The sequence below is a fragment of the Monodelphis domestica genome, chromosome 1, assembly GCF_027887165.1.
Source record: "Monodelphis domestica isolate mMonDom1 chromosome 1, mMonDom1.pri, whole genome shotgun sequence".
In the NCBI taxonomy this organism is placed as follows: domain Eukaryota; kingdom Metazoa; phylum Chordata; class Mammalia; order Didelphimorphia; family Didelphidae; genus Monodelphis; species Monodelphis domestica.
Genome location: NC_077227.1, coordinates 461,113,952 through 461,134,100, shown reverse-complemented (window position 1 = coordinate 461,134,100; position 20,149 = coordinate 461,113,952). Strand labels below are relative to the sequence as shown.

General features: G+C 41.8%; 2 protein-coding genes across 3 annotated transcripts in view; both read left to right on the top strand.

Moving 5' to 3' along the window:
- The first annotated feature begins 330 nt into the window (after window positions 1-330).
- TRUB2 (TruB pseudouridine synthase family member 2) lies at window positions 331-20,112 on the top strand. The gene is made up of 8 exons (XM_007475073.3): window positions 331-470; window positions 2,000-2,131; window positions 7,991-8,065; window positions 9,001-9,062; window positions 10,778-10,859; window positions 12,207-12,279; window positions 15,263-15,399; window positions 15,930-20,112. The coding sequence occupies exons 1-8, from the start codon at window positions 371-373 to the stop codon at window positions 16,199-16,201; spliced, it is 933 nt and encodes a 310-aa protein (XP_007475135.1). The 5' UTR covers window positions 331-370; the 3' UTR covers window positions 16,202-20,112.
- GOLGA2 (golgin A2) overlaps window positions 16,989-20,149 on the top strand; it is a 42,990-nt gene continuing 39,829 nt past the window's right edge. For both annotated transcript variants that reach the window (XM_056812502.1, XM_056812501.1), the window contains exon 1: window positions 16,989-17,179. In XM_056812502.1, coding sequence (XP_056668480.1) covers window positions 17,144-17,179 — 36 coding nt within the window. In that variant the 5' untranslated portion in view covers window positions 16,989-17,143. The remainder of the gene's footprint in view (window positions 17,180-20,149) is intronic.

The window sequence follows — 20,149 nt, the reverse complement described above, 5'->3', positions numbered from 1 at the left end:
GCGACGGAGCCGCGCAAAGGCCAAAAGTCGTATGATCGCGCTCGTCCAAAAGTCGTATGATCGTGCTCGTTGGCTCTCAGTTATCCTCTTTTCTAATCTTCTGAGGGCTCCGCCGACCCTTCAGAGAGATACCGTCTCCTTTGTATTTTACTCTTACCGCAAACTGCAGAGGAACTACAGTCTTCGCGGCAAATGACGCTAGTTATTTCCAAATAGAGCCGATCCTTTTTGTCCCGAGTCGTGTTTCTCTCCGGAACAGTATAGAAAGGAACCACTTCTGGCCTAGGAATATGGCCGCGCCCATTGAAGGAACCCATTTCCTAGGATGCTGGTTGCGTCACTTCTGGCGACCTCCTAGTGGAATGCCGGCATGGGTTGGAGTCGCCTGCATGGGCTCTTCGCAGTCTACAAGCCCCCTGGTTTGAACTGGAAACACCTGCGAGATACTGTGGAATCGCAGCTCCTGAAGGGTGAACCACTTTGTTCCCTGGGCCTTGTCCTTTTCTTTTACTCCACGATCTAGTCTATGCACTAACTTCACTTAAAGCTAAGAACCGCTTACTAAGAGCCAATTGTACTTCTGGCTTGCTGTGTGATCTTGGATAAGTCACTCCCCCTCTGTGTTAGTTTTTCCATCTCTAAACCGAGCAGCTTTCATTGATGATCTCAAAGGTCCCTCTTTGCATTCTTCATAGTCCACCCCCATCTAAGTGACTGGACCTCTCCTCTACTCTAGGAAAGATGGCAACAAGCATGTTCTAGAGTTCCTTCATAGCACAGTGTCTGACACATAGTAAGGACTTGATAAATGGTCTGATCTGTGTGTATTTTCCTGATTTTCTGTCTTTCTTGTCCCTGTCAGATCCCTCTCCTCATGTAAGATTCTCCCTAATGTCCTAGATTTTAGGATCATAGATTTAAAACCAGTGGGGATTTTAGATAGCAGACATCTAGTGCAATCTTTGTTATTTTTGTTGTTTAGTCATTTTTCAGTCATGTCTGACTCTTTGTAATCCCATTTGGAGTTTTCTTGGCAGAGATACTGGAATGGCTTGCTATTTCCTTCTCCAGCTCATTTTTACAGATGAGGAACTGAGGCAAACAGGTTTAAGAGAATTGCCCAGGGTCACACAGCTAGTAAAAATGACTCATGAAGATGAGTCTTCCAGACTCCAGGTCCAGTGCTCTATCCATTGCACCACCTAGGTGTCCAGTCTCCCCACCTCTTATTTTGGAGATGAGGGAACTGAATTCTATAGGTGTTCTTCTTTTCCTGATACTTCTCTTAGAGCAAACATTGATATAGGCTGTTTTAAAGTTTACAGATAGCTTTATGAAGGATATAGCATTTAGTTCTCACAACAACACAGGTAGGTGCTGTTATTATCCCTATATTATAGATGAGGAAACTAAGGGTGGCAGGGGTTAAGTGATTCCCAGGATAATCAGCTTAGTATATATCTGATGGAAGATTCAAACTTAAGACTTTATGACTTGAAGTCTAATATTCAGAGGCAGCTAGATGGCTTAGTGGATTGAAATCCAGGCTTAGAGATGGGAAGTCCTGGGTTCAAATCTAGCCATAGACATTTCCCAGCTGTGTGACTCTGGGTAAATCACTTAATCCCCATTGACTAGCTCTTCCTGTTCTTCTGCATTAGAACCAATACACAGAATTGATTCTAACACAGAAGATTAAGGTTGTTAAATTTGTTTTTTAAGTCTAGCACTCTACCCACTGGACCACTCAGGATGCCTTATCTCTGACATTCTCTACTAAGAATTGTTTTTGTTCTCTGAATTAGATGGATAGGCTTTTAAAGGTAATTTCTATTCCACTACTCTTCTTTTACAAGAAAAATAGGGACTTGGTATTAGAAGTGTCTCGACTAAGGTTAAGAGGAATAACTTCAGATCTAGAACTAGTTCCTGAAGTCCAAACTGAGTGTCATCTTTTTTGTTTTCCTCTACTACTTCACCCTATCTACTCATTTTCCAGGTCTTAACGCAGAGAAGCGATTTACTCCACAGGAGCACATCCGATTCCTGCTTGCCCCCACAGAAGAAAATGAAAGAAAAGAACTGACCCTCATAGCCACCAATGTTCCAGTCCTTTCTGAGCACCCATTAGGTAAGATGCTTCTGGGGCTTGTCAGTGGGTTTAGACAACCTCTATAAAGCAGGCAGGAAATTTAGTTTGATGCAACAAGTATTTAAGTATCTACTAGGAATCATGACAGATTTTGGGGGAGAAGGGAGGGAGTTTTATTTTTAAAGCTTTACCATCCATCTTAGAGTCATTACTATGTATTGGTTCCAAGGTGGAACAGGGTAAGACCTTCACCAGTGATGGTGAACCTTTTAGATACTGAGTACCTAAACTATGTGTGAGCCCCTGCCTTACCCCAGAGAGGGGAGAGAGGAAGTGCTCCTATTGGGCTGTTGGACAGAGGGGCAGGTGATATGAGGATTGCCTTCAGGCTTGTGTGGAGAGGGGAAAGGGAGGAGCCCCCTCCAACACACTCCAGCACTTGTGCCATAGCTTTACCAACATGGAGCTAGGAAATTGGGATTAATTGACTTTCCCAGAGTCACATAGGTGTCTGAGAATAGATATTTTTTTAACTTTTGAGTTCCAGATTTTCTCTGCAGAGTCCCAGACCCATTGGGAAGGGAAGTAATATAGTTATACATGTGAAGACATTAACAGTTAATTGGTTATAAGAATTTTTTAAAACGAAAGTTTCTGTCCTCAAGGAGCCTACATCTTAAGGCAGAAGTTCTTGTTTTGTTTTGTTTTTTAGGTATCCAGTAGACTTTATTATTATTTTAAAACTGTTACCTTCTGCCTTAGAATACATACTGTGTATTAGTTCTAAGGCAGAAGAGTGGTAAAGCCTAGGTAGCTGGAGTTAAGTGACTTGCTAGGGGTCACACAGTTGGGAAGTATCTAAGGCCATATTTAAACCCAGGACCTTCTGTCTCTAAGCCTGACTTTCTATCTACTAAGCTCCCTAGCTGCCCCTCAGTAGATTTAATTATAAATTCTCTTCAACTCTCCACCAAACTAGAATCTAGTTCTAAAGACAAATGGAGTCCTTTAGCTATGCAGGCTGTTAAATCCTTTCAGGAAGCCACATAGAAAGCTCTGGAGGGAAAGGAGTCTCCTTATTTAACTACATTGTCTTCAGCCTAGGACCTCTTCCCCAATGGAGACATTAATCAAACTATTGTGGTGGGAAATGGGTTTTAAGCAAGTTCATTGAACATGATTTGAGATTTGGATAATTCTAATTCTTTTCTTTCATTTTGAGAATGAACATTCACTCCTTCCTGTGTGTTAGTAGTAGAGCTATGTACCTCCAGCTCTTCCCTTCATTCCTTCCCTCCCACCTGGCTTTGTTTTCTCTGGGATCTTCCTCAGAATGTTAGCAAAAGATATCACCTGCTTTAGTCAGAACATAAGATCTTAACCTTGTTTGTGTCCTGGACTGTGAAAGCCCCTCTGGGGGGGCAGAACTGGGACTAGAGTTCCCCAGGTAAGGTAGAGGGGAAAAGATAAGAACAGAGACACAGTGTGGGGTCAGAAGGGCCTCACCTGCTGGTGGTAAATTAGTGCAGTTTAATGCAAGCTGGTTACATCTTTTAAAGGCAAAAACCACAAAAAGTAAAAACAATCCTCTGAGAAACATCAAAGAGAAAGTGAAGCAGATATGGCTCTGAGCATCATCTGGATTCATGGAACAGTCAAATCAGCAGTAACATGTTTTGCCAGCAATAGCATGTTTTGTTATGTTAAGCATAAAGAAGGTGAGGGCACTCCCTGGTCTTTAACAGATTCTGAGTTATCGACCTCTGACAATGGACTCCTTGGCAATCCAGTGAAAGCAATAGATCCCATCTATGAACAGGTTTTTTTTTTTTAATTCATAAAATAAATGCATAGTATTAAAAATGAAACCCATTATATCCTAATAAAATTGTACTTTTTTCCATTTAAAATTCATGGATCCCTAGATATCTATCCACCAACCCTTGGGCATCTGTGGGCCTCAGGTTATAGATTCCTTCTTCTAATGGGAAAGATAACATGTGTATATAAACGAATGTACAAGGCAGGAAAGAAAGGGAAGGCAGTTGGCAGGGAAGATGTTCAGGAAGGACAATGTAGAAGGGGGCACTTGGGTTGAATCTTCTCAGTAATTAAAGATTCTAAGAGCTGAGATAATGAAGGAGTCAATTTCAGAGAGTGCTTTGGGCAGGAGCCTGGGGGTTTGAGGGTGGGGAACAGTCAAAGCAGAGCACAGAGATGGGAAATAAGAATGCTGAATGTATGGCATGGTAATTTGGCTATAGAGTGTGTGTGTATGGTGACTGGGATGGGAAGGGGCATGGCAGTAATATCTAAAAAATGTATCTGGTTGTGAAGACCATTAGGTGCTAAACAGAAGTATTTATATTGAATTCTATAGGTAATAAGGCTCCAAGGGAGCTTCTTGAGTATGGGGGTAGAGGAAGGGTAACAATGTCAGAACTGCACTTTAGGAAAATGAATTTAGTGGCTGCTGGAGGATAAACTGGAGTAGAAAGAAGTATGAGGGATGGAGACCAACAGAATTTTAATAGTGTCATGGTCATGTGAGGGAAGAAATGGGCAATATAAGAGAGATATAGAGTCAGAAATGGCAAGATTGGGCAACTGATTGGATATTTGAGGTGAGCAGAAGTCAGGAGTTCTGGATGTAGCTGAGGTGATAATCTGAGTGACAAGGATGATTAAGATACCCTCAACAGTGATAGGGAAACTAAGAGAAAGGTTGTCCTTGAGGAGGTAAAGGGGGTTTTCTTTTAGACTTGGTGAATTTTAGATGCCTATGGGATAACTAGCTCAGAATATCCACCTTTCTTTTTTTAATTTTTAAAAATTCTTTAATTATTTTAATTTTACTTTATTTAGAATATCCACCTTTCATTTCAGCAGGTGATGCAGGAAAGGAAGAAACTAGAATTCAGGAAAGTAGCTAGAGCTACATATATAAATTTGGGTGTCATCTACATAGGGTTAATTATTTAACTTATGGGAGCTGATAATTTCACCAGATGAGACAGTCTAGAGAGAAGAGAGAAAAAGACACAGGACCAAATCTTTGGGTTTACCCAAAGATGAAGATCTAGAAAAGGAGACTGAGAAGGAAGGGTCAGATGGGTAGGATGAAGATCAGGAGAAAGCAGTATCATGAAACCTGAATAGGACAGTGTTTGGTAATGTCAACAAGGTCAAGAAAGGTGAAGGTTGAGAAAAGGTCATTAAATTTGACAGTTAAAAGCTTTGTGAAGAAATGACTCAATGGAGTGATGAGGTAAGAAGCCAGATTGCAATTTAGAGAAGAATGAGAGGAGAGGAATTGGAAGGCTTTCTTTTTAAACCCCTACCTTTCATCCTAGAATCAATACTGTGTATTGGTTCCAAGCCAGAAGAGAGGTAAAGGCTAGGCTTGGGGTTAAGTGACTTGCTCAGGGTCACATAGCTAGGAGGTATCTGATGCCCGATTTGAGCCCAAGATCTCTGGGCCTGGCTCTCATTCCACTGAGTTACCTAGCTACCCCTGAATTGGAAGTTTCAAGTGTAGAGAGAGGACTTTTTCAAGGAGTTTGGCCAAGAAATGGAGGAGAAATTAGAAAGGTAGGATCTAGTGAAGATTTTTTTAGGGACTGGAAGAATTTGGAATGTTTATAAGCAATAGGATAGGAACAGGTCATTAGGGAGAAGTGTAAGATTAAAGAGAGTTAAGAGATGAGAGAGTTAAGAGAAGACAAAAGGGGATGGCATCAGGTGTACATTTAGAACTATCCACAAAAATAGGGGATGATTGAAAGCACAGGGCAATTTCCTAAATGTATTTTTCCTATATAATTATGGGCCTGGTATACATATAATACATATATATGTAGTATTTTATATAGTGCAAGAGACCAGACTGATCTTTGGGAGCCAGTAAGGGATGAATAAAAGGATTGCCTTGTAGCAGCAATGGCCCCAGTGAGGTTAGATAGTATAAATTTCTAGTAAATGCATGGTTACAAGAATAGCTATTTCATTATTCAAGACTGGCGTAATGAAATAAATTGTTGGAGAATAATTTCCAAGGGCTGTGGGATATGAATGAGGGGAGCATCATACAGTCTATTTTTCGAGGATCCAAAGTCCTAGATGAATAGCTACAAGGGACCTGAGATGGCAACATGGTTGATAGAAAACTGAGATTCCAAGAGATAAAAGTCACTTACTATTAGGTTTCACAGAAAGTGAGTGACAGATTTTGGGTTTTGAACTCTAGTCATCTGACTTTAAATCTATTGGCTTTTCACTTTCTTGTCCCAGTAGAAATAAATAAAAGTAAACAAAATAATTACACAGGAAAATCTTTGTCATGTCAGGTCATTTATTCTTATGCTGCTGACTATTTCCCCAGTGTTGTCCTCATCTAGAAGCGGTTATCAGACCAGTCTAAAGGCTAAATCTGGCCCACTCCCTGTTTTTGTATGGCTTGGTTTTGTTTTCGGTGTTTGTTTTTTAAACCCTTACCTTCTGTCCTAGTAGAGCAGCAAGGGGATTAAGTGACTTGCTCAGAGTCACACAGCTAGGAAGGGGTCTGAAGCCACTATATGGCTTGGTTTTGACCAAAATTAAGAATGGTTTTGCCATTTTTAAAGAACAAGTTTTAAAGTTTCAGAACCATCTTAGCCTTATAAAAACCAGCCTGGGGCATAGTTTGCCAGTCTCTGCTCTAGAAGTACAAGCATTTTTGTTGCTTTATCACTTATGATGAAACATTCAGTTGTCCTATAGGTAGGTCCAGGAACACTTTTTTTTTAAACCCTTACCTTCTATCTTAGAATCAATATTGTGTATTGGTTCTAAGGCAGAAGAACAGTAAGGGCTAGGCAATGGAGGTTAAGTGATTTGCTTAGGGTCACACAGCTAGGAAGTGTCTGAGGCCAGATTTGAACTCAGGACCTCCCATCTCTGGGCCTGGCTCTCCATCTACTAAGCCACACAGCTGTCCCTTAGGGACACTTATTCTAAAGTGGGTCTGAACATGGGTATCCTTGACTTATATTTTCAGGCTACTTCATTATAATCATTACAATTATGGGGCAGATGACAGGGTTTATGATATCCATTAATAAGAGTATTTATTCTTATTGGCCAGAGATAGTCTGGGAACCTTTTGTGCACAAGGAAAATCCTTTGACTGTATTTTTTCCAGAGCATTTTTTCCTTCCCACTTATGAGAAGCTTAGAAGCAATCATAGGTCAGTTTAATGACTGTGTCTTCAGATAGGGGAAAATAGACTTTTCATGTTCATTATAATAGGACATGCAAGTCAGCCCTGTCTCTGGTTAGGATTTCCTTGAATCAAAACATTTTAGGCAAATAAATCTTGAAAAATAAAGTCATTGACTAAAACCAGAAAAAATGGGGGGAAATAATATGGGATCATTCCCTATTTCAAACCTAGGCTTTTTTCCAGAATCCCCATTGGTTCTTCCATCTTCTTGAGCCCCAGAGATGCTATTGCCACATTACTCTGTAAAATGTAAATTAATATCAATAACAATAACTCCAAGTATTATGTTTCCATAGAATTTTATTAATAATCACTAAAGGCAGAGAAAGCAGATTGAAACCTAATCTAACCTGACTACCGCCTGGCTCTCCACATGGCTGGCTGATTCAGTCATGGTGCTCCACTGCCAACTCCAAGGAAATAGAGAGTCTATGTGTCACCCATCACACCATTATCCTTTCTCTTGAACTCAGGCCTATAACCTTTAGTTCCAGTCATGTTTCTAGGGCTCTTCACCTGTGACCTCTGTTTGGAGCATTCACATGACATCCAGCCATGCAGTAAGGTGGGACAAGCTGGGGGAAAGGGAGCGGATCTACACAACTTCAGGGACCTCAGATATCTCATGTCTTTCTAGTAAGAGGACTAAACTACACCAGTGTGAAGGTGGGCGTTGGGCACCGACTCGATGTCAAGTCATCTGGAGTGCTCGGTAAGCAGGGTTGGCATGCTTTGAATTGTGTGGCTTCCGTATGGGAGATCAAGATGTCTTCTTGGAGGGTGGGATTAACAAGTGACAACTGCTGTATGGAAGAGGGGCTGGATAAAAGAGAGGTAACTACTTCTCCTACCCGCCACCAAATGCGGATGAAATTCTGTATCAAGGCCAAAAAAAGTTCCTGTGAGACTTTCCTACAGGCACTCCTTGTTCATTGTCCTGCTATTCTAAAACCCTCCCTGACCCTCTTTTGGCCCATATCTTTGATATATTAGGATAGAGGACACAGGCCAAGGAGGGGAGTTAAAACTTTTAGACTTGTCCCAGAGCCAGGAGTCAGGAAATGCATGATGACATTTAGGATGTATGAACATGTGGTTCTGGACCTGTTGGTAGGCACTTGGACATATCTGTCATCAGAGACCATAGTGCCCTGGTTCAGAGGGACAGGAGCCAGCTGGCAGCAGCTTCTGTGCTGTCTGTGGCCCTGGAGTCAGTGACTACATCCTCTGGATGGGGCCAGTCACAGTCATCCTTTGTATTTTCCTACATCTTTCTCCCCTACATCCCTCCAACCCCCCAACCCCCACCCAGCAGGAGTCAGGCTGGACAGACATGATCTCATTTGCTATCCTTTTTCTTCCCTCCAAAAGAGGGAGTAGGGGAAATTCTTTCCTTAAACCAGAATGAGAAATTGAGGCCAGAACTTGCTCAGAAAAATCCTCTGCTAGAATTTTACATGCTTGTTACTCTTCTGTGATTGGATAGGACAACAAGGTTAGGAGACCCAGGCAATAAATTGAGGCAGGACCATCGAGTAATAGTTTTAGCAACTATTGGACAATTATTCCAATGGTGGTAACCCCCAAACATAAGGGGCCTGGAGAACTGGGAGCTTGGGCATAAATTGTCAAATTGGTATCTTTTAGTGCTCGGCGTGGGACGTGGAAACAAACTGCTCACAGACATCCACAATGCCCATCTCACAAAGGTACCTGCTTCGGGTGCTTAGCTCTAGTGATTAGCTATGTGGCCTTGAATAAATAATTTAACTTCTGAGTCTCAGTTTCTTTGTTTGTAAAATGGGCAGGGATCATAATTCTGATTCTCCCAAACTTCAAAGGTTGCTGTCAAGATCCTTGGAGGTAATAGATTGTGAGATTCCTTGTTAAGTAACTGGGTGTAAAGAAAGTCAGGAGGTACCAGCTTATTATTTTTGTGCTCCTGAGGTTTGAACCTTGCCATGCCTCACGCTACAGCAACCGAATGGTCTCATGGCCTCTCACCTACATCTAGGATCTGGTAGAGAAAGGATTTCTTGGAGCCTCTAGGGAATACATTAACTAACTTTGATGTCCCTCCAGTGTGAAAGGCCATGTGGTTGCTGTTATAAGGGCTACATAAGAGCAGAAAACATATTCTCCACCCTTAACAACCTTAAAGTCATTCAATTTATTTGTTCCCAGAAATGCTCACTCAGCACCTCAGCACAAATTCACTAGGCACGAATATGTGAAAAGTTAAGTAATAATGAAAAAGATAGTATAAGGCTGTGCAGGTGTGTGGCCCATTGAGAGGAACAGAGAGGCCTGGCTGGAGTTGAGGTGGGAGAAAAACTCCATTGTACTTTAGGAAGGGCTCATGCATGGAAGAAGTGAATTGAGCTGAACCCTAAAGGATAGAGGGGATGAGTGTGAACAGGTTATTGAAGACTAAGGAAGGAGAGGAAGTTGGGCACCGAGGTTCACTGTGCAGTTTGTGTTTGGGGAGGTAGCACAGTTTTAAAGTGCTAGATTGAGTGGGGAGGACCTGGGTTCAAATATGACCTCAGATACTCCTAGCTGCTATATAACCTTGGGCAAGTTACTTAACCCTGTTTGCCTAGGCCCTTAACATAAGTCTTAGAGTTGTTACTAAGACAGAAAATAAGAGTTTTAAAAAGAAAAAAACAAACAAACATATGTTTTCAGGACAGTGGGCCAGTTCAATGAGAGGAGAAATTTTGTGAAGATGATTATTGACAGATAAGACTTGTTTTGAGACAAATTATGGAAGGTTTTTTTTTTTTTAACCCCTACCTTCCATCTTGGAATCAATACTGTGTATTGGTCCAAGGCAGAAGAGTGGTAAGAGCTGGGCAATGGGAGTTAAGTGACTTGCCCAGGGTCACACAGCTGGGAAGTGTCTGAGGCCAGATTTGAACTCAGGACCTCCCATCTCTAGGCCTGGCTCTCAATCCACTGAGCTACCCAGCTGCCTCCTGGAAGGTTTTGATCATTGGGATGAACATTGGGTAAGGGCCATCTTGTACTTTCATGGGACTCAGATCTCTTTAGAGCCCTGGTTTTATTTACCCACTTCTTAGAAACACAGCCAAAATAGAGAGGCAAAGGAGGACAATAGACATAAATCGGGAGCAAAGAATACAAATTTTTGAGGGCAGGGCCTGCCTTTCATGCTACTCTTAACCTAGCAAACTGGGTATATATATATATATATATATATATAGTAAATTTTCACTAGGTTGTTTGCTTCACTGTCCCAACCTCTAGGGGCATAGTAAATATTAGGTGACTTGCTTTATTGTCCCTTGACTTTAGGACCTTTAGTTATCATAGCAAGAGACATGTTCCATTTAAGCTGTTTTTTGGAGTGTTCAGTTGAAAGAGTGAGGATTGATGCTTCCCATCATCTACCTTCTCAAAGGATTACACAGTTCGTGGGCTCCTGGGAAAAGCCACCGATGACTTCACTGATGAGGGCAGGCTGATTGAAAAGACCACTTACGGTAAGAGCATTTGAGAGCCGAGGTAAAAGGGAATAAAATTAAGTGATTTGGGGCTTTTGTCCATGTGGAGTCTCTAGTCCTCCTCCAAGGACTCTGAGACTCCTGAGCTAGTGCTCAGCAGAAAGAGACAAGCATAACTTGGAGCTTCAGTAAGCAAATTCTTGTGATGGAGAAAAGAGCACTGAATTTGGAGTCAGAGAAGCCAGGTACCAGTCCCAGCTAAAGTATTTACTGTCTGTGTGACCTTGAACAAATCACAAACTCTCAAACTGAGGAGGCCAGACTAGATCCCTTTTAGCTCTGTCTTTGATTCTTGTGTCCCCTTCAGGGCAGGGCTAATACTTGTGGTAGAAGTCAACAAGACAGATTTTTTTTCAATCTAAGAGAACTCCCTAATAAGCAAGAATTCTGACAGTGAAACTGAGTGCTTTAGGAGCTTTCTGTCATTCGAAATGTCCACCTATCTCCATGTGATGCTATGAAGGGGATTTCTGCATGGACCTCGTAGCCATCTGCTCTAGGTTAGACTAGATAGTCTCTAAGGTCTGCTCTCCTGTAACTTGAAGATTCTAGGAGTCTGAAATGATCTAGGTCAGCTTCTTAACCAGGTAGTTGTCAGATTTTTTGTTTCCTGTACAGACCACTTGACTTCCCCTTAGGCTGGGGCTCCCCAGTGGCCTGAGGCTCATCTCTTGCCAGAACCTTTCTTGTGTAGGTGCAGGCCAAGGGTAGATCAAACAGCATGCCCTTCAAACAGCTTGTTTTTCCAGATGAAATTCTGTTCAAATGAACTTTGAGAAGAGAAAGAAATAACTACGGGAATAGGGAGCCTGAGGAGGAGGCATGTAGGTGAGATTTGGGTAGCCTTACTCATTTGCCTTAGCGATGGTAACAGAATTTAGTGGCAAGGAGGCAAGTAAAAGCACATTAGATCTTTTATAGCACCATCAAGAGAACCCGTCCTCTGCTGGCCAGAGTTCAGCTTCACAAAGTCATCACCCCCATGACCTGGGCGGGGCAAGCTGGGGAAAGAATCACTGCTTGATCTCCAAGTCACCATGAAGTAGTAGGACCTTGGCTTCTGATGGATAAGTTGTGTGGGAAGGTGTGAGCATCCCAGGAATGTGCCAGAGGGATGATGTGGGTACAGCAGAATCTGTTTGTTTCTAAGGGGCAATTCTTCCCTTGCCTTGGTGCATACCCACTCCAGTGGTTGGGGAGAGAGAGAGAGAGATAGAAGGAGGCGATTTGAGAAGGTGTAAAGAGACTATAGGCTGAGCTGGGAGGCTAGGAGTGGGGGATAGCTTCCCATTGTGATTCTGCTCTAATATCCATTGGCTTTCCCAGATCATATAACCCAAGAGAAGCTCAGCAGAATCCTGGCAGTCATCCAGGGCTCCCATCAGAAGGCACTGGTAATGTAAGTGTCACGATTGGACTGTCTACCCTTGCCCTTTCCCAGTAGGGTCAATATGCCAAGCTGGAATCCAGCCTGTAACTGGTCCCTGTGTTGTGTTGGCTAGAGTTCTTTTCTTGGGACAACTTTTCCTGGTCATTTCCTGAAGCCTCTCAGGGAAGAAACCCAGATCTACTCTCTGACAGTCAGATTTCCCACAATGCCATTCCCAGAACTTTTCCACTCCAGGTCCAACTTCAACCCTGGTCCCCTCATTCAACAGGTGATCCTGCTTGTTACTTTGCTGAAAAGACTTGGGGGTTAAAAAAGAAGGGAGCTAGGGATAGCAAGGTAGCTAGATGGAGGGAGGGCCAGACCTAGAGTTGGGAGGACCTGGGTTCAAATCTAACCTCAGACCCTTCTGTGTGATGCTGGACAAGTCATTTAGCTCCCATTGCCTAGCCCTTGCTCTTTTGTCTTAGAATTAATACTAAGACAGATGGTAAGGGTTTAAAAAAAAAGGGGGGGTTTAGATGCTGAAATAATTTCCCTCATTTCCTTGAAAAAGGTCTTCCTCCTTTTAAAAAACTCAATTTTTTTATTCAGAAGTTGACTATGAAAAAAAGTATTTTCATACATATTGCAAAAACATAATAAAAAAAGGATTATATATGAAACTATGAGCCTCCATTTCATACCACAGTTGTCCTGTTTATCTGTGCTTCCTTCTGTTTTCTTCTGTGCATTTAAAAAATATGTATGTATATAAGGTATACCTTCTGTCTTAGAATTAATACTGTGTATCTATATATTCCAAGTCAGAAGGGCAGTAAGGGCTAGGCAATGGTTGGTAAGTGTCTTGCCCAGGGTTACAGAGTTAGGAAGAGTTTGAGATCACATTTGAACTCAGGACATTCTGTTTAAGCTTGGCTCTCAATCCACTGAACCACTTATCTGCCTCCCATTAAAAAAATATATATTACAATGCCCCCTGCCTTTTTTTTGGCTGCACTAATGCTATCCCCTACTCTGCCCAGACCCTCCTCCCAAATAAAAACCAAGGAAAGGAAAAAACCCACCCTATAACAAGTAAGTAGAGTCAGGCAAAAGGAATGCAAAGTGACCCTGTCCAAAAACGTCTTGTTCCTCATCTTGCCTCTCTTGATTCTGTCAACAATAGGCAGGTAACACACTGTATCCTTGGTCCTCTAGAAACACTGTTGATTATTGCATTATTCAGAGTTCTCCCTCAACTCCTACTTCAGATTGCCAAGACCTATGGTCTGGCTCTTGCAGTGTCTATCAACCTTGTTAGCCCTTTCTTGAAGTCTCCTTGTATATATTTATATGCATGCATCCATGTCCCTCCCAGTATAACATAAGCTCCTTCTGGGCAGAGACTGTTTCCCTGGTTGTGGGTTGTTTTGTTTTTTGCCTTTTAATCACTAGGCTTTGTACACAATTTCTACTTGATACATGTTTGTTGAATTACGTATCTTGCCTTATCTCCTTTCCTACCACTACCACCAGAATTCTTTATTAATGCAACAAGATCATAATTGATCCTTTGGCTTCTCCTCTGATGTGTGTTGCATAGATTGCCACATTAATAATCTCAAAAGACAGTTCTGATCATATCACCCCTCTGCTCAAAAATCTTCACTAGCTCCCCAGTATCAAAGGCAGCTGGGTGACTCAGTAGATAAAGAGTCAGGCTTAGAGGAGAGAGGTCTGGGTTCAAATGTGGTCTCAAACTCTTCCTAATTCTGTAACCTTGGGCAAGTCACTTAATCCCCATTGTCTAGCCCTTACCATTCTTCTGTCTTGGAACTGATACTTAATATTGATTCTAAGACAGAAAGTAAGGGTTAAAAAAACAACAACTCAAAACTCAAGTAGAAACAGATCCCTGTGCTTCATGTTGACTTAGAAAACCACAAATTAACATTATCTATGTTATACATATATTTTGTGTGTGTGACACATTTCCAAATACATTTAATCTGATTTTGAAGTGCCCAGTGAATTGATCCCAAAGATGAAACGATAACCAACAATGTAACACACAAGAGGGAGTTTATTTAAGCAAACTGCAGTTTGGGCTCAGCACTAAAAATGGCTGGCCCTGAGACTGGGGCTTGCAGGCTTTTTATACACTTTTGTGATAGAGAGAGTGCATAGGAATTCCTGGGGTAGGGGAAGTGAACAGGAACTCCTGGGGCTGGGGTGTTATCAGTTCGTGGCATATGTCAGGATGGGGAGGGACAAGAACTCCTGGGGTTAGGGTCATTATGGCTCCTGGCATATGGGACTCCTAGGTTTAGGGGTCAGGTTGGGGAAAGAAGGGGTTTGGGAGCTGGCTCTTCAATTTGAGCTGGACAGGCATTTGCCATGAGTTTGACATCTTTGACCTATTGCAAAAGCAATTTTCTGAGATGTAAATAATCCTGAGTATGAATACTCAGAAAGTATTTATACACCTGTATATATGGCTCTATCCTACCTTTTCAGCCTTATCTCCCATTACTTCTCTGTTTGACTTTTGCCAAATACTTTCTGAATGTGCCATCTCTGTGTCTGTTTATTATTCTCTCTGCCCTGAATGCCCTCCTACCCAGTCTACTCTTTAAAGCTTATCTCAGATGCTATTTCCTTTCCTGATTTCCCTCTAGCCACATGTGATCCCACTCATAAATCAGTATTTCATAAGAAGTATATGCCTTCTGTGACATATCCCATATTCCATTCTACCTTGTATCAGTTAGTGGCCTTGCCTTATTCCCCTACAGGGATTGTATCTTTCACTTGTGTATCCTCAAAAGTGCTTTATATATGCTCAATAGGTATTTGCTGAATCGACTGGATTTACCTTGCCTTTCATGACATTGAATTATTTCTGGTTAGGCATAAAGGGCTTCATTTGGAGTTAGGAATGGGAAGACATCCCATTTTCATTCTAAGCCCTTATTGTGAAGTGGTCATTGAAAATTGTCATCCTCTTCCCTAGGCATTCCAATCTCAACTTGAAGACCCAAGAAGCCTATGAAATGGCTGTGAAAGGGTTAATCCGACCCATGTGCAAGACTCCAATGCTGATTACAGGAATCCGATGCCTCCAGTTTGCTCCTCCTGAATTCCTCTTAGGTAGGATTTGAGAGCATAGAAAGTCAAGACAGCATGAGAGTAGAAGAATAAGGCTAGTCTACTTCCATGAAAGTAACCTTAGGGTAACCCTGGAAGACAGTTCTCAATCTTTATTGATATTACTCCCTTTCCACCAAACCCAGATGGTCTGAGCAGAGCTGTGAGGCCTCACAGCATCATTCTCTGCCACAGCTTTTAGGGTCTCCAGCTTTTCCCACCCCCAGTGCAAGGACCTTGCCAGATAGCAGACTTCACACAACAAATGTTCTCATATCTCATGCCAAATCACTCTTTGAAGCAGAATCTTAACAAGCAAAGGTTATATTTAGCGGCATGTTCCCAAGGTTGGATGGTATTTCATGTTGCTGTCAAAGCTCTCCCAGTGAATTTCTCTATTGCTTTGGCCTCATTTAGTTCCCTGCTTTCTTTCCCATCCCTCTTTGATTGCTTTTCCTCTAGCTTGCTTCCTATACTTATACCCTTGCTAACACTCCTTTCTCTCTAACTCCTTGTCTTTTTCCCTGGTATAGAGATTCAGTGCATGCATGAGACCCAGCAGCTGCTTCGTCGAATGGTACATGAGATTGGACTGGAGCTGAAGTCAGCTGCTGTCTGTACCCAGGTGCGCCGGACCAGAGATGGGGTCTTCACCCTGGAGGATGCCCTCCTAAGGACACAGTGGGATATGCACAGCATTCAGAAATCAATCCAGAAAGTGGCACCCCGAGTGGAGGCAGAACTTAAAAAGTGCCAAACAGTAGGACCAGTCCAAAGAGGCCTTGTGGGACAGCCTGCCTCCTAACAGATCCAGGTCACAGACAAAACTCAAGTAAACTTTCCCCATGAGCTAAGTAGAATGAGGGGTACACAGCCTCAGGAAAGAAGAGCAAAGGAGGATGCTGTGATGGTGTAGGAACTAGTAAATAACCGAATTGCAGGGGACAGATAAGGGCAATCCATGACCTGACTCAGGTAAAAGTTCATGGATCCGCAGGAGAAAGATTTGGGAACCTTTGAAAATGATCCTAATCCATTCAGTAAATAAAAGGCCCTGCCCCCTGGCTTTTGTATAAGGAAGTCAACCAGTGTTACTGCTCTAGTGGAAGAATTGAGAAACAGGCATTCTTGGCTACCTCTGAATCTGGCCCAAGCTTGCCAATGTCAGTGGCCAAGTGGTTGTAGAGAGGTGGAGACTCCAAGATAAAATAGTGAGAAGACAAGATAGCAAAGGATGAGCTGATAATGGGCTTAGAGTTACCCTTCTAACCTATCTTGGGAAGGAGGAATCGGAAAGAACTGAGCTTTCTTCTCTGAAGAACTTGGAGCACTCAATGAGAGCTCAGATTGTTTTGGTTTTTGTTACGAGAGCGGGAAATGAGATATGGCTTTGTGGAAATCTCTTCCTTTCTTCCTAACCCTAAATCTCTAGGCAGGGTAAGTTAGGGGAGAAAGAACACAGGAATTTGTGTCAGAAGATCTGAGTTTGAATCCCAGCTTTGCCATTTTCTATCTAGATGGCCATGGGCAAATCACCTCACCTTTCTGAGCATGTTTCCTCAACTATAAGAATCAGGATTATGACACGCATTTCAGGCTGCACAGGGTTAATTGTGAGGACCAAAGGAGATGGGGTGGATGTGTGCATGGATGTAATTTTGTAAATTTTGTAAACCTTTTAAGTGCTGTATGAGGGTTAGTTACTGCTATCCAACAGTAAATCAAGACCACTTTCTAACAACTCAGGATGATGGACATCTGGGCAAATGGCCGAACAGCACAGGTAATCTTTTTTTTTTTTAGTTCCTGTTCTAGTGCTTGGGCATTGCTTTTTGGCTTATCACTACCTAAACTCAAAAAGGACTGTGCCTCATATGTGCTCCTGGGGATAGGGCCAAATTATAGGTGAAGAGGAGGGTGATTGCAGAGCTTGTTCTATGTTGCCTAACAACCACATGTGGAAGAGAATGGGAGTTAGAAAACCCTGCTAAGGCAGGGAAAAATTCCATTCTAAATTGGTGACTTTTCACCTGCCTTCTTTCACCCTTCCTTCTCCTGCTGCTATGTAGGTGTCAGAGGCAGACTTAAACCTAAGGAGCTTCTAGTACCCTTGCTCTAGTCAGATATGGACTATGCATAGTAATAGTTAGGTCACAATGAATGGTAATAACCTTGCTGATAAACTTTAAGCATCAGCTCCACCCATCATTACTCATACCGCCCTTGTCCCCTCCAGAATGGATCCACCCCTTTTGTTAAGCAAAGCAAGGCTTTTGTGCTCCGGAAGTATGTTCTACTTAACAAGTGCAAACTCTCATAAAATCCAAATGGGAATGGACTATCAAGTCAAATGTCCTACCCTTCTGCCTTGATTCTCCCTGCCCAACATGGGCTCAAGGATGCGTGAAGAGTTTATTTGTTCTCTCTTTTCTTCCTAATTTCTACTGTGCCAGGATGGCTAATTTTTTGAAAGCTCAATTCCAGTGTATGCCTCATCTTGCACATAGTGGCTTCTTAAAAAGTCCTGCTGGATAGAATTGAATTTTTCCCCCATTCATGCACCATAGCCTAGATTTCTTTCAGGCAACACATTTTAAGTATTCACCTACCATTTATAGAACGCTTTCTGTGTACATAGCACTTGACTAGACTGCAGCTAATGCCTGGGTAAAATATTCCCTAGAGTTTACAGTCTAGTGAGGGGAATAAGAGATGTATACAAATAACTAATACATCTGAAAGTCTAGTAAGAGGGAGCAGCTGGGTAGCTCAGTGGATTGACAGCCAGGCCTAGAGATGGGAGGTCCTGGGTTCAAATTTGGCATCAGACACTTCCCAGCTTTGTGACCCTGGGCAAGTCACTTGACCCCCATTGCCCAGCCCTTACCACTCTTCTGCAGTGGAACCAATATATACAGTATTGATTCCAAAACGGAAGGTAAGGATTAAAAAAAAAAAAGTCTGGTAAGAGAAGTACCAAGTACTGTGATTTCACTGGAGGGAAAATATTAATTTCAAGGTACTTTTATACTTAGAACCGTGCTAGCTGCTATAATTACATGAGAAATATGAGACCCAGACCCAGTTCTTTCCTGCCATAGGTCCCTGTGTGCATTTACCTTACAAATAACCTTTGGTCCTTTTTCTCTCTATCCTTAAACCTACCTGGCTTGTTTTCCTTCACTCTCATCCCTAAGCCTGGCTCTTAAGGTAGTATTTTTTTCTGGCCCATTTATATGGGTACTTTATAAATGCTTATTAACTTAAGGCCCCAAATAAAGGAAACAGGAGTCCTCAGGGGCCACAGTTTGCATAGCATGCACATAAAAGAACATGCCCTTGATTATACTTTTGTGTTCTATCAAACTTTTCCTGGCCCCTCAGCTTGTCAGAATATGCTAAATACTTCACCTAAGGAAAGAAATGTAGGTTACCTGGGAACTCTTCCCTATCTGTAGTGATGGCTAGGCTGCAGTGAATATTTTCAGTATCAGCAAGCCAGATTGATGTTAGTTATCACTAACAATTTCCTGTTTATGTTGTGAGATAATGGTACATACTATTAAGAAAGGTCAGAGGATCATCTTTGCTGGAGATAGATGAATTGCTAGTTCTTTCTGCCTAAGGATTTTGCATATAGTAATAATATAAGTTGGTGTCATAGTTGCCTCTCCCCGATTACTCTAAGAAAAAAAAAGCCAAACCAGCTTAGTCAGAAAACCTGTACTCGTCATAAACCCCTGGACAAATTGCCAAATATGAATGAGCATTGGTTTCCTCATTTGTGAAATGGTGGTAATGCCCATCATACATATTTCATAATATTGTTGTGAGGATCAAAGGATAGACTGTACGTAATGCACTTAGCCATGTATGGTTGGTATCATTAAGGTTTGAAAGATTTGGGATACTTTGAGGAGTTCCAATGGCCGAACTCACCCCTTTTGTGAAGTCAGGGACTTATAAAGTGAGTGCCAGTGAAAGCAAAACAGCCCTGTTTCTTATCCTAAGAAACCAGCAGAACAGGTTTTGGGGTTTTTTGTTTTTGGTAAGGTGGATAAAGAAGCAAGAGACACAGAAAAAGTCACCTAGCAGTGAGCAATTTTTCTCCTGCACAGGTTTAGGATTAGGGAAAGACTGAAATGACTGTTTACCAAGAGGAAGTAACCCATTCATAGCTGATGCAAGTTGGCTAACATTGGCTTGCTGTTTAAGAATAAAGTTGTGTTTAGATCTAATTGATGATGGTTTGAGGGAATTTAAACATGTATGTAAAACACCTTATAAACCTTAAAGTACTATATAGTTGTGAATATGCCCTGTGACCAAGATCATCAGTGGGGAACTTGAAATTGGATAAACGAACTTAAGAAATTTTCCCCATTAGAATGTAACCCCTTCATTCCTTTTGTCTCTTGCCATTTCTAAAACGCATTTCCTTTTTTCCTCTTGAATTTTATTTCATTTTTCAATTATATGTAGGAACAATTTTTGAAAATTGTTTTCTGACATTTGGTGATTCAGATTCTCTCCTTTCCTCCCTGAGGTGGTATATAGTCTGATATGTTATCTCAGTGCTTTCATACAATAGATGTATTTACTTTTAACTCTTGTCTGCATTTTAAAGTTTTACTTGAATCTGGTCTTTTCATCAGAAATACTTGGAGGTCCTCAGTTTCATTAAAGGTCTATATAATCCCTGTAGGATTATACGAATTTTTTTCTGTGTAAATTATTCTTGGTGGTAACTTAC